At 40.7% G+C, this 15,130-nt stretch overlaps 2 protein-coding genes across 2 annotated transcripts in view; both read right to left on the reverse strand.

The window, feature by feature from the left end:
* Positions 1 to 12,504, reverse strand: LOC306740090 (phosphatidylinositol 4-phosphate 5-kinase type-1 gamma-like; the record flags this gene model as incomplete). The annotated part of the gene is made up of 18 exons (XM_079222201.1): positions 1 to 172; positions 311 to 397; positions 1,469 to 1,543; positions 2,426 to 2,981; positions 3,069 to 3,137; positions 3,267 to 3,423; positions 4,029 to 4,202; positions 4,356 to 4,440; positions 4,641 to 4,689; positions 6,096 to 6,179; positions 6,270 to 6,478; positions 6,707 to 7,006; positions 7,401 to 7,553; positions 8,473 to 8,590; positions 8,698 to 8,828; positions 8,987 to 9,076; positions 9,212 to 9,240; positions 12,411 to 12,504. 18 exons carry the CDS (start codon positions 12,502 to 12,504, stop codon positions 170 to 172), a joined length of 2,463 nt encoding a protein of 820 aa, XP_079078327.1. The 3' UTR covers positions 1 to 169.
* Positions 12,505 to 13,490: 986 nt separating this feature from the next.
* The window catches only part of LOC306737524 (phospholipid hydroperoxide glutathione peroxidase-like), a 4,368-nt gene continuing 2,728 nt past the window's right edge, over positions 13,491 to 15,130 (reverse strand). Inside the window, exons 5-7 of the mRNA XM_079219257.1 lie at positions 14,545 to 14,569; positions 14,382 to 14,441; positions 13,491 to 14,055 (exon numbers count right to left, since the gene is read on the reverse strand). Of these exons, the coding sequence (XP_079075383.1) occupies positions 14,023 to 14,055; positions 14,382 to 14,441; positions 14,545 to 14,569 (118 nt within the window). The 3' untranslated portion in view covers positions 13,491 to 14,022. The remainder of the gene's footprint in view (positions 14,056 to 14,381; positions 14,442 to 14,544; positions 14,570 to 15,130) is intronic.

Consider the following 15,130-nt stretch of genomic DNA (forward strand, 5'->3'; position numbering starts at 1 on the left):
TCTAAGTTCATTCTTTTAGTCTCTGTTGACAAAGCAAGCTCCCACATGCAGCCTGGGACACTAGCATTAATCCTCATAGTGTCCTGGTGGCTTTGTTATTAAAACCTCACAGCTTCTGTATATGGGGACAGCCTCTGGCTCCGCCCATCACTGCTATTTCCACTGTGAGTTACTGAGAGACAAATAGAGAGGGAGAGAAATAAAGCATGAGTAGGAGAAATTCTGACAGAATAGCAAAAAATGCAGTTAATTCACTTAATTCTTCTGTTCTGTGAGTTGATGATGAATAATTACTGAGCTGTCTACTTACTGTCTCGCTCTCCCCGTCTGAGCCCCTTCTGGGCTCTGAGCTGAAGTGCAGAGGAGAGTACACCCAGCCCCGATCCTCCTGAGTCTGCTGTGATCAAATACAGGCAGCAGAGGGCAGCAGAAGAAGAGAGGAGACAAGAGGAGAACAATTAGAAGAGGAATGGGGGAAAGAATCATTTATAAATAAATTCCCCACAATACTGAATGGTTTAGAGCAACCCGGTACCATTTAACAGTTTGGGGCACCGAGATGCACAGAGTGCTCACGGTCAACCTAGGATTACTGTTTAAAAGGACAATTTGCTAAGGGAAATCTACAGATTCTCAGAAGGGATGATATAATCTGGATATTCTGGTTTACTTCAAAGACCCCAAAATCATATTTTCCCAATCAGCTTCTTGTCCTGACAGATGGGATCATCGATAGACACACAATTTTCTGTCAAAGTCAGAGCGGTTTTGGTTCTTACACATAAGAAATGTCTTAATTTATATGTTTAGTTTGCCTTTTCTAAATTCTAAAATTCTAAAATAGGTGATGTCACACACACCTCTGTGCACTAATCTGATGACAGTTTGGGGTTATTTGCTCAGATTGCCCATGTGATCAAACACATCTGCCCATCCAGATGAAGCAGATATGTTTTTGATGGTAAAACTGGTAATTAATGGATATTCAATGTTGTATAAAAAAAATACTCAATAATTGAAACCATGTTTTCAGGGGCTTTAAAATGTAAAAAAGAATTCATTTGAATAAACAGGTGATTACCATTGTCAGAAAGGAAGATTTTATTCTAGCCAAGCACTGATAATATTAATCTTTGTACCTGAGTGCTTCAGGGCAAAAGCTTGATGGATCGCTTAAAGCACAAAGCCAATACAAGCTAGCTACAGTTAAATCACTGTTACATAAAGATGCATGCTCCATTTAAATGCATACAATGGCCCTTCAGAAGCTGGAGTTATTAATATGCAATGTCTTTTTTGCAGTATTTGACGCTAAATAAATGATGTGGGAAAATAAATGCATTGTAACTTTACTTTTAACTACTTCTGAAGATCCATAGCAGCGGTGCTGACAGTCCCAAGGACACAGTGTCCAGTAATGCGATGGAACAGGGAACAAATGACTCTGACTACTTTGGTGGTGACTTACATTGTAACTCAAGCTAGAGTTTAGCTTACGACGGCCAAGAACAGGAGAGTACACCCAATATCTGCCATCTGCATACTGATGGGTGGATGGACACGACACACACGAAAATGAACAAACAAATGCATATAATGTGTGCACAGGAAAATTAAGGGAAATGCATGAATTATTACAAAGTGGAGGAGAACTATGAGGGAAGATGTGAGAAGAGAAAAGCAGTTGTGATCGAGGAGAGTGAAGAAAGAAAGTGGAAAATGGAGAACGAATTTTATAATGTAAAAACATATTCAAACAGAGAGAGAGAGAGGATTATGGAGAGACGCTGACATGAACCATGAATGCAGAATATAGATATCGAAACATCATGCTCTGCAGGAAAGACAAACCTAGTGTTGCATGAACTATGACAGCCTCGTGCTTTGGATAAAAGCGTTTGGGACAGCGAGAGCAACCCCATAGTACGTGCACACTGCAACACACACACACACACACACACACACACACACACACACACACACACACACACACACACACACACACACACACACACACACACACACACCATCCCTTCCTCCCACCCTCACCATCATAACTCTACCACGCTGTCCTGACTGGGCCACTGTGAGAGACCCAGTGGATCAAAGAAAAACAGGAGAAGGGAAATTATCTTTACTGTCTGGAAGAGGACCGTCAACAAAACCAAACCAAAGAGAGCTTTCTCCAATTTACTGAATAAGAATGTGTATTGTTACATCAGATCCAAATAAAATCATGTTTCTTTGTTACAGAGAAAGCCTCTTCAAAATAGGTGAGAATTGCATTACTTATTTTGTCTGTTTTAGGCGTATGGTGGTTCAGCTTTCAGTTCATTCTTTTTTGTTTTACTACTTGACATGTTTTAACATCCTCTGCACAAATAAAAAACATGAGAAGCCCTGACACGAGATAATGCTGACTTACAAAGTAGATGTCAGACACCTGCACCTCTCCATCCAACGAGTTGTGGCTGCTGGACACAGACAGCTGATTGCACGGTGTTTGCAGCGCCTGCTGAGGCACCTGGGGGCTTGGAGGGAGGGAGGAGGGAGGAGTTGAGGGGAGATGGGGGGAAGAGCTCTGGGTGGAGGAGTGAGAAGATGCAGGGCAGATGGGAGTAAATGCTGAGCCAGGTGGGAGGGTGGAGGTGTCTGGAGCTGAAGTGAGAAGTTTGGATTGAGCAGCTGACTGAGAGATTGGAGAAGAAAGAGTGGAAGACTGAGCAGCGACAGGAGAAGTGAGTGGTTTTGTGGATGGACAGATGGATGAAGCAAGTGTGGAGGATGACTGGCTAGCTGATTGAGCAGCGGAGGAGGAAGACACAAAGGAAGAAGGAAGAGTGGAGGAGGAATATGCTGAGGATGGACTAAGAGAGGGAGGGGTGGATGAGGCGGTGGCATGGAGCTGGTGGTCAGGTGACAGATGGCTGGGAGAGGTCATTTCTGTCATCTGTGTGAGCTCAGTGCTCTTTGGGATTTTACTGTATGAAGACAAAGAACAATGTTAAAATACTGTTGCACAGGCTGCTATGAACGCTGTACTATGGTATTGTTTTATGCATGTGTACCTGAGCTCCACCTCTACTGTAATTGTGTCCTGTTTTTCCTCATGAACCTCAACTACCTCTCTCTGTGCCCTGCAAGTACACAGGACAATAAATGGTGTGAAATCAGTAGGAAAGAACAGCGCACACAGTACATTATTTTTTTCCACAAAATATCATCATTATAGATGCATCATTGCATATTCATACGATTATTCTCACCTGGCCACACTTGGGGAAAGCATTTGTCTCCTGTAGCGTGGATGCTCTGGAGTATCGAAGGGGGTTGTGGGTAAGGAGTTGTTAGAGGAGAGAGTGGTGGCAATAGAAGCTGTGGTAGCGTCTTCAAAGGAAGGAGGAGTGCAGGGTGGCTCTCTCCCTGATAGGCAAAATTAACCAAGAGATAATTAAATATAAGAGATGAAAATATACTACGAAAACAATAAACTGAATTGATTGTCTAAACAAAATCAGATTTACAAGGATGTGGATTGCTTCCATAACTTTTACTTCACATGGTCACATTCTGTTCCTTTCTTACCCCCTTTATGAGTGTTGATGTGAGCAATGAATAATGCATGCTCCTACACCTAATATAAAACTACAATGTAATACATTATCATTACATATGTCAATACATATCTAGTCTTGATCGGTTATTTGTTTACCTTTTATTCTTTTATTCTGTTGTTACTATAGTGCTGCTGCATTTGTCCACATGGATCATTAAAGGCTCACCATAACAAGGGAAAACCAGCACTCATAAGTTCACTGTTTATTTTCTACTATTTTATTCAAGCAGCACTAGTATGTTGCATGGGCATTTCCTCACTAGCTTTTATGATGGCAACATCAAACAATCTTTCATATTGAAAAGCATCTACTTTTTACTTTGAAAGAAAAACAGCAACCTTTAATAAAGCCTGTGTTTAATATATCTGTGTATCATCCTGGACAAGTAAAAGTTTACAAGAATTTAACTACCATTGTCCTCCAGCATGGGGAAGCTGCGAACTTCTCGAAGGTTGTCGAAGTCGTCCAGGTTGTCCTGCCTCTCATCACTCAGTGAAGGACGCTGCCCAGCTGAACCAGTTCCTGCGCTGGACTTGGACATGGAGAGAGCCCCTCGTCCTCTCTTAGATGGAGACGACCGCAATGCTGTAAAAGATAGTTTACGTTTGCTCTCATTCCACAAAGTAAAATATAAATGTAATTAATAGGAAAACCAAAAAAGTATGCCTTATTGGCATTGTTGTCATCAAACATAACACACTGCAGGAGTATATGGCCCATGCACATTTGGAAACTCACAGCTGCTCTTCTTGAAGACGATGGTGCTAGAGAATTTGTAGAACCTGTCAGCATAGAAACTAGGTCTGTGAACTGACACTGTGTCCTGAGGGGCGATACAAAAAAATACATAATTTGAATAATGTCACACTGTTTAAACAGAATGCCATCAATGTACTAAACGTCATACATAAAAGACAGACATAGTGACAAAATATGGTAAAATAAAATAAAAGGTGAGGTTTGTTTTGCTTGGATACAGACTATTACATTACATAAGATATGAGTTATGTGAAAGCTACACACCCCGTCATGGATGAGGGACTTCCAAGAGTGCTCCAGTTTCTTGATCATTCTATCAGACAAAACAATTGAATTATTTAGTTAAACACATTCCGTGACTTATGTGGTTACCTGAAATCAGAGGCTACAGCCACACTCACAATGCTGATGTGCTTAAATACCTGGGATTTTGTATACAGCCAAAGACTCAAGGCAAAGAATTGTGCTTTGAGTAAACTCAAAGCACAATTCTTTGCTTTCAATCAAATAAAAAAATCTGAAATCTTAAGGATTGCCACTTTAATAGCTGTTATGTGTCTCCTCCATTATTATTTGATTGAAAACAATCTGACAAGTCTGGGATTGCTTTTTCCCTTATGATCTCACTCCATCTATTAATATTCCTTGCAGACACATAATGCCTGGATTACTGTCTGCCTAAAACTAATCATTTCCTGACTTTGAAGCCAGAGAAAAATCCTTGTCATTTAATGTGTCCTGAAAAACCCGATGAAGGGCAGACTGATTACGAGAGCAACCTTACACAGTACATCAGACTGAGGAGGCAGTAGAGGTTCAGGGTGAAGACGTCTGACATTCTGGGAACCTTAGAAAGCTTTCTTATGCTGGAAAAAACGTATAATCTTTCAGTTTTTAAATTTAAAGCAACCTTGTAAATGTCACACCTGTGTAAGGCATTAGAAACAATTGACGTCATGTAGAGCAAATTATTTATTTAAATGGTGTAAGTGCAGCCGAATAATTAGTGACAAAATGTTGACAAAACTTTCAAAATCATAATAATTTCTTTCTCTGTGTTGAATTACAACTAAATTCAAACAGTTGACCAGTAAAGATGCACAAGTTTATGCCAGCAAATGTCGCCAGAGTTACAGAAGTGCATAATGTGTTTGACCTGCTGTCCGTGTCGTTAGAATAAAATGGAAAATCGTGGAACATTAAATTATTTTGACAAGAAACAACTGCCTGCCCAAACTCACAGCACTCAATATCAGACAGACAGCTGCAGCAGAAGTTGACGTTTGACAGCAGTAGGCTAACCGTTTTTGAAAGGCAGCCAGCACGGATTAAAAACACACTCACACTGGCCACTGGTGCATTGGCCATAGCCTAAGTTGGGAAGTCGTTCTTCCGACTTCAGTGTCTTCTTGAGCTTTAAGTCACAATGCGGTAACACCATAGACATTACAAAGTAGATGTGTTGTATTTTATTGCTTAAAACACGTCAGCTGTTTTGGAGTTCTTGTTCCAACTTGCAGGAGGGGCGTTCACATTCATTTTTCCCAGTCGGAAACTCATTTTCCAGTTATTCCAACACCATATGAATGCAGCTTCCAAAATCTTCTAATACTAATGAAAGTAAAGCGTTATGCGTGCGCAAACATGCCAACTACTCTCCCCCCTGCATATAATACATGGCTCCTTTAACTTCCAAAGGTTTTTAGTTTTTAGGCCTACCTGTAGGACTGTAGGATGTCAATGATTCCAATGAAGAGCAGGAGGCGCTCTCCTTTACTCCCCATAGCTGGAATACCACCCATACTACAGACAGACAGAAGAACATTAACATAATTTGTAAATGCAATGTGATGATAAGGGAAAACAGGTCAAAGGTTATAAATGGTGACTAACGTGTCATCATGGTCCAGTGTGTCCCTGCATGTGGAGCCTCCCTGTATAGACTCCATGGCCGTGGAATACAAGGCTCTCTGAGCTGCACGCTTCTTTTCGTCCCCACCTGCTGCAGGTGATCCCTGAGACTGGTGCTCTCGCTTGGCTTGGGTTTTGTTGTGGACCCCCAGCAGCAAACTGTAGTCCATAATCTTAAAACTTTCCAGAACCTGACATGAAACATACATGTGATATTTCAAAATGACATATTACATTTTGTTCACACATGCATAAAAATGCAAAATGTACTTTCTCTCTCTTCTCTTCCTCTATACTACTGAGCAAACAGTTGAATAGTTGATGTGTGAGTGTTTGTTATCATCTGTGCTGCTTTGTTAAAATAAAATGCTCAGTGTTAATCTACTTCTACAAAATACTATTTTCTCTTCTTTTCTCACCAGACAGTCTCTCTGCAGAGTTTTCACCAGAGCGCCGTATGTGTCCTGATCCAGAGTGAGGCCTTCAGGAACGTCGTTCAGAAAGTCCAGGTCTTTAAAAGTGGGTTTGGACTTCTCTCTTTCCTTCTTGGATGCTCGCCTCTTGTATGTGGAGCCCTTTAGATCAAACTTGAGGTGCATGCGTACAGAGCATGGTAAAATATTGTTCATCACAACAACTCTGATGTTCTTGCCTCCGCACTGGACGCAGTAGAGGCCAAAAAACTTTGGCAGCAAAGTACGTGGGTTCTGGTTCAAGTTCTGGAGTTCATGCAGCAGACATAGAGGAAAAGACAGGGAGAATTACATGAATAAGGCATTTAGTTCCATGTGTTCCAGACTCAGTACCATGCACCTGGAGGACATCATGATCTTTCCACAAGCCTCAGCCAACACTTGTGTGTCTCCACTGGTTGCATGCTTAACCTATTAAGGAGAACTTAGCCCAGGTCTCGGTCAGGTACAATATCTCTTTTACAAAGTCAACTGCTGGCGTCACTGCTGACCGGGGACAACGCCAGGGGTTAGGATAAAGAGGATTAACATGACTAGAAGTTTCAGGTGCTGCACAAACATCCCACACAGCAAAACGCTAAACCATTTGGAAACGGCTATTGAATTGATTCTGATGTGGGAAGGGCTCGGCTTTACTTACCATATAGTATCCAGGGAGGAGTTTCTGAAGAAACTCTGCCTCTTTGTGCTGAACAGTTTTGATGATGAACTCGTCATCGCGGGTCACGTAGAATATCGAGCCACTAGCTCCTGGGTTTGTCAACTCGATCAGTGGCTCATTACATATAGAATACTAAACAGAGCACAGGCACAGAGGAACAAAGATGTAAATCAAAAACTAAAGCCTGACACTACCCCACTCTCTAAAAAGAGTATTTCTACATACAACCGTCAAAAAAGCAGACTTTATCAATGTCTAATCTTATTCTGCCTGTTAGAGGAACCAATGTTCTTTTGGTAAAGGTTTGTTTAATGAGAGGTGATAATTTCATCCTGGCTTTAATACTTCATTGGCACTGTAGTGCTGCAAAGCACTGTTAATGTTGGATCCAATAAAGCTTTCAACCAAAAGACTAATACATCCACCCACTCACATGGCATTGCTCACCAGCAGCAAAAAGGGAACTTTCTTTCAAAGTGCAAGTGTGTAAACATTAGTAAGTACAAAAAGGCGTATTGGGTGTGAGTGCAAAGAATGTAAACTGTACTATGACTTTTACATCTGAATGCAGGATTAGTTTCTACAGTGAAGTTATTCATTTTAATGTAACATTCACCCTCATCTTGCTGAATACCAATGCACGAGCAAGAATTGTAGGTTGTAGGCGTAGGTTTTTTACACCTCAGCAATATTTCAAGTTGGTTAGAATCTGGAGACAAAAAATCTTAAATATTATTAGATCTTTCTTTTTCTGGTCATAGACATGAACATTGTAATATAAATGTACTTGGCTCTAATCCAATTATGCAAATAATATTATGAACTGGCCAGTTGACCAGTTCAATAATATGATAATATGACTATTGGTAAGGCGTTCTGAGGCAAATAATTATGTATGCCGTGTAAATATTCACTTCACTTCTGATGCTTTATAACATAGACTGACATATGTTCTGTTATATAGAGTCTACATTTCAGTTACACAGCTCATTATAAGACATTACATTACTGACAATGCAGCACCAGTCATCAGAAAAAATAAACATCTCACCAGGTAGTCATCTGGTCGGATCCCAAACAGCTCTCGGAAGTAGCGGAAGGCCACAGGGGCGTAGGTTTTAAACCTAAAGTCTGGGTAGTGGTGGGCTGGAGTGAGGTTACTGCCTTCACTGTATGGAGCAAGATGGGGCCGACAGGAAGAGTTACAGAAGATAAAAAAGGTGTATTACTTGCCACACACTCGCCCTCACATAAACACACGCTCATACAAACGCACCTGGGGAAGAAGATGCTTTCCACCACATAAAAGTCCTGCATCAACACATCTCTCTCAGGCTTGGAGCTGAGGTTGCCGACAGTGTATCCAATACCCAGCTGGATGGACCCTTGCAAGGCAGAGGAGGTAGTCTGGAGGCGGAGAACAGAGAAAAGAACAACAGAGAAGTGTTGCCTTCAGGTGTGGGTGGAACGTAGTTGATGAAATCGTGACACCAAACAAACCTACAAAAAGTATTTAAGGCAAAAGATGAAGACAAACAGAGAGACAGATGAAGAGGAGAGGCTACCTTCTTATATGTTGTCTCTCCAGAGGCATCTACCCTCCTATGGCCAATCTTTTTCTCATGGGATTGGCCAACTCCGAATGGGGACGGCATCTGGTATAAAGAGAGAAAAGGGGAATGCAAATGTGTACATGATATAGGTTCACAAGTGAGGGATTGAACAATGCAATAAACCAATAATAGAAAGAAGGGAAAGAGAAGGAAGCAACAGAGACAGGTGAGACTCACTTCGGTTAGCTGTGCCTTCTTGGCTGAATCTGTGGACAGAGACAGAGTGGGCAGGAGAAATAGTTTGAGAAATGTCCACATCAGTCCATTACTTATGTATGATAAAGCAAATCATATTTTGACATTGGCAATTTTGGCATCAGAGACACACTTGGTTTGATGATTGTTACCAAGATAGATTGAGGGTATGCATCATAAGGAGTCCGTGACATGGAGCACAACAAACTCAACCTTTTATTAGGGCATATTTTTTTATTTTACTTAACTAATTAAACAAAATATCCCATCTGAGACTTTTTTTTCCCTCCAAGGATAATGTCAAGACAAACAGAATATGTAGTTAATATCTTCAAGTGCAGGGAAAAGAACATTTTCCACATATAATATTCCATGGCAAAAGATCCACATCCCTCAACTCAGGCTACTCGTTTTAGGATATAATTTTTTTAACAAGGAAAATGCACAATACATTCACTACAACAGATACAGCTAGAAGAGAATTTGGCAACTTTCATACGAATGTAACTTCATTAACCTTGTTCCAAATCAATTGGCGGTCAACTCACCAGCAGAGGAGTTCCGTGCCTACAGGTTACCAATTGTTTTTCTAATCCAAAAAGACATGCAACAAAATTTCTGGCTGAACCAAAAACACATTCAGTAGTCAGACCATGGCCGAGAGCAGTCAGTGTTTTCTATTCCTGGATCAGTGAGATTTGCACCGGGAAGGTAAAATCTATTGGATTGACTTCCTCCCTAATCTCAGTGCTGTCATTGGCTAAAGTCTTCAGGTCACATTGTCGGCCAATCACACATGAGGATTAGGAAGATTCTTTCCCTTTTACATGAAGGACGAGACTGGGCCTTGTATGTATGTGACTGTGTTTAAAGGACGCAGAGAAAGCAGGAAATGTGAAAAGAGACCGTTCATTGTACTTCAAAAACCAACTAAATGGTTTACATCATCGTGCTACATTTCAGGTCGAGTGAGGGTGAAGATTAAGGAAGTAGAGCTGACAGAGCACGGATAATGAATCTTTAAGCCATGTGAAAGTACAGCACCCGATGTTGCAGAGCTTGCCATCACTGTGACAGAACGCAATAATAGTATCATACATGATCAAATTATTTGTTGTTTTCGGTCAGTACATGCAAACGAAATGAAAGAATCATAAAATCTGAATTCTTAAAAATCCAAACTAACATGCAGCATATTTTATTTTGAAAGAGAGCGAGAGAGAGAGAGAGAGAGAGAGAGAGAGAGAGAGAAAGAGAGAGCATGCATGTGCATGCTCTCCTACTTTAGTGATTGCGTACAATAAACAATGGACTATTTATTATATCTGACTCATGCAACACATTTTTAATTTTGTTGTCATAATGGTGAATATCTTGGTGAGCAATAACATGTGGTTATCGTTGCTTGTATATAGGATGAAGTAGATAGTTGCTGGCCTGCATGCAGCACTAGTGGCTCTTAGATACAGCTATGTCAACCGCATGCTAACATCAGCATACAAAAACACTCACAATGACAACGCTAACATGCTGATGTTTAGCAGCTGCAATGCTCGGGACATGGATATCTGTACTAAATGTCATAGCAATCCATCCAGCAGTTGTTCATGCCTTTCACAATAATGTGAACGTGAATCTAATAGTGCTAAAGGAAAAGTCCGGTGATCACCAACGTCAACAGAATCCCTCCTCTGGGCACCATGAATGTCTGAACTAGTGGTTGTTGGGACATGGAACAAATGTAAGAAGAGGGTATACAAATTGGAATTCACAAACAAAAATGAGTGGATCCCCACAATTTCATGTTTTCTTGTGGGCACTGTGATGTAGTGACACGCGGCTGCCCACACCTGTAACCTGCAGATTAACACTGCATCAAAGCCTGTCAGGCAGAACAATGACCAGGAGTATCCCGGGGCAGGAGCACACACAAAGAGTCTCTGTGGGATTAGGGTCAGGCCGGAATAATGTGCCACTGAGCTGCAAGCAACAAACAGGACAAACACACTGGAGCATTTCTGATGTGCGAAACACTCCACTTGTACCATGGCTTATGAACGTGCAAGTGTTAGAATGCATTCACAGAAAGGTCATTTAGATATTTTTGCAGTGAAACGTGTTGTGTTAAGAAAACACGCCTTAAGGCCTGTGTGTGTGCGATAAAGAGGATTAGATATGTCCCTTATCAGCTGAGAAAGTGGTGGCCGGTTGCTGTGACATTAATGTGACACTAAACACAGCAGTAGATGTTTATGCCCCGAGGCTCTCTGCACACATGTATAATCTGGTGGATTTAATAATAATCATGTGTGCACAAACCGTGTACACATGAGCATTCACATACAAAGACAACTCGTCGGACCTAATAAACTGATCAGGATCACATCTGTTTTCCTTCATTAACATTTGCACATGTATCACAAACCTGTCATGCATGTTGTGTTGTATTTCTAGCCATGGCATCCACAGCGATGCCTAAAATTGATACCCACACAAGGGATTAGTGGGTGGTTTATGTTATAATTCCATATCAGATTATGGAAAGCACTCTTCAGATTTAGCTAGGAAGAGAAAGTGAGGGATGTGGAATGAATTATGAAGACTGAAAAGAGGTTGAGGAGAAGAGCAAAATGATGTCATACAAAGATAGCTCCTGCTGATGCCACACACACACACACACACACATGACTACTATGTGTGTGTGTGTGTGTGTGTGTGTGTGTGTGTGTGTGTGTGTGTGTGTGTTTATAAATAGCTCTACAGTCATTTAGATAGGACCTAACATGTATCCAGCAGCTGGTCTTGAGGTCTAATGGGACTGTGAGTAGGTTACACATCCCTAATGTGCACCTTGTGTTGTGCCAGCGTGCTTTGAGCCACTGTGGGCCGTTTACAACAGCAGCTGGAACTTGAATCTTGACACTGTTATCTAACCAAGCAATTCATTATTCATTTCCACCTCTTGGGTTCCTCTAACTACAATTTTCTGCATCTGGGTTCGTGGTGAATATAATAATATACTAATAAATCTAATAATCAGAAAGGATGAATTGACAGGATGCAGCCCACCTATGTCCAACTTCCATCAACGAGCAGCTGCTCTTGCAGCAGCTGGGTGGACCCCCAACATGATGGGGCTATTTGACCGACAAGAGCCAACGCTAAAGGAAGCCATACGAACCGGTGTCCCCCAGGTCCAGCTGTAAACAGAGACTGGCGGCAGCCTCCTCGCTCGTCCTCCCGCTATCCCCGGTTTCCGCAGTCCTCCCGTCCATCTCCAGGTCTGTTCCCGACGATATCATTCCTTAGCGAGGACAAAATGAGGCGGAGCGCGTTTCTTAACAATACCGAAATCCTGTCATTTCACCTTCTTCAATATTTAGTGCTACTATTACATCATTTTCATGATGCATGTCGCTGGGTATTGACAAACGCAGCCACACGGTCGGAGCCAGCGATGCTGATCATCGCTGGCGCTACTGAGCGTCATCATTCTCACGCAACGGCTGATGCGCGAGCCGCGACAGCATCATCTTCCCAATATGACCAAAGTAACATTAATTGGCTACATGATGGCGCTGGGAAGGGGAAATACTATTTCGACATTTTAATTGTAGGCACATTTGATAAGGTTCTGCATTTAATGGGGACGAACGTCAGCATTACATACTATTATCTCCTCGACAATAAAATAATTATTAGAATTGCAAGGGAAAAAAAAGTCATGAAAATACCACAAAGTTATAAGAAAAGCTATAATTATGAGATGTCTTCAAGTTGTTTTGGTACACTTCCTATTGATTGAATCCTATTAATTACTAACATCACCTTTTCTTTTGTTTCAGCTGGGACATTAAAAGAAAAACTGAAATGTGTTAACATGCAAGCTTACCTCTCAAAATACAGATTTTCCAATGGATACATTAATAATGTAATCATCCTCTACTTTGGTTTTAAACATATCAGTAAATATCCATTTCCCCATACAATTAGTCATTTCCAGGAAACTTTCCGGGAATTTAGTAGGATACCTGTATTACAGACCCAGAAAAAAAAGTTTTAGAACACACTGTATTTGATATAAAAAATCAACCCATACACATGGAATGGGGCAATTTACTAAAAAGACACAATAGAAAGCATTACTACCAACACTAATTAAAACGTGGTTTACATTTTGCAGAGCAAAACCTTGCATTAGCTTTAAAATATAAACATTTTCTTTTCCCCACAGTAATTTAGTAACCATTCATGAAGCTAGTAGGTGAGCAAATTCATTTATTTAATAGGTGCATGTAAATTGACAAATTAATGTCCTGGACAGCATTTATTTTCCAATTTCATCACATGACAAGTCATGGGCTACAGATACAATCATGGACCCTTCGGCAAGTTAAGTGGAAATAATATTATCAGTAGCTTTTCAGAAATCTATTAAATATATGGCATCTTTTGTCATTACAATAAATGGAGATTGACACATGAACAAACTTGTCACTTAACATTAAGAAAGGACGACATGGTATTTGTATTGGAAAGAGGAATGGCTTAGTCTGAAGCAAGATGTGATGGTCTCTACTTTGTATAACTAATTAATGTCCTCTCAAACGGTCTTATGGGTCTGGCATGGGTGTGTTCTGGGAGTTAGTTGCACGCTGGGGATCATCAGGCCTGCCTTTCCCAATGTAGGGTTTACAGACAGGCCGTCACTGGTCCAGACAAACACACACCAGTACCATGAAGTCCACGGGAGAGGTCAGGAGTCAAACAAACACATTTGTCAGACAGCAGTATTACAGGTACGTAGGCAGGTCCTTCTCCACCACCTGCAAAGAGAAATAAGTCAACATTTGACCATTGCAGCACAACGGACAGATATGTACTGTTCACTACAAATCTGAATTGCATATATGGATAAAAAGGCAAAAATCGGTACAATGGATTATTAATGACCAGTTCCTCTCCCCTTTTGATCCATCCATGTATATAGTTTTTTCTCTCTATATCAACATAAACTTTGAAGCACAATGCAACAAACTCCTATAGGTTAAGATTAACAAAGGACTAATTAAATGAAAGAATGATTGTATGCACCACCATCATGAGCAAGTTGACGCATTAACAGAAACATAATTAACAGCATGCAACTTACGCTGGGATCGTCTGTTGGCCCGTATCTCTTCACCACTTGTCCTTCTTTATTAATCAGAAACTGTTGAAGAAGACAACATAAATATTAGCATTTTACTTATCGTATTTTTTACTGAAGATGCTTCTTAGAAAAAAGGGACAGTGCCAACTACTTAGCAAATTACCTTTGTGAAGTTCCATTTGATGTTGCTGTTGAGAGAGAAAACATACTACATTACAAATTGCAGTTTTAACCTTCATGAAGCACAGACTCAATTCAAGTTACAATAGTGACCGGTTTCCAGGGAGGACAGATATTTAATGTATAGATTAACTTCACAAGCCATTACTGCAGCCGCATGATCTACGTCACCTACGACGGTCATATTTTCACCAACAATATGGTAAAATGCACTTCTTCTCGATCTGGTTCAGATGAGTTTTATTCACTGCGCAGTGGAGACAGAAGTTCACAACAAAGCTGTAGAATTCTCGGTTAGAGTGAGTCATACTCAGGATTATATACAGGTCTGAGAACCTATATAACAAGAACAAGTGTGTCGTAGTGGATTTGCATGGGCTCAATACAAGTCTGTTTGACAGAGCAAAAGGTGTTCTCTTCCCACTACACCAAAAAGGTATCACTCAGAGGTTTGTTAATTCATGTAAAATAGTTGTTGTGTCCGCCCAGAAGTTACTGTTAGAGACAGAACTGGCAGGAGCATGACATATAAAATACAGTTATTACAATTTAAAGATATAACATTTTCT

The sequence above is a fragment of the Taurulus bubalis genome (genome assembly GCF_910589615.1).
Source record: "Taurulus bubalis genome assembly, chromosome: 1".
In the NCBI taxonomy this organism is placed as follows: domain Eukaryota; kingdom Metazoa; phylum Chordata; class Actinopteri; order Perciformes; family Cottidae; genus Taurulus; species Taurulus bubalis.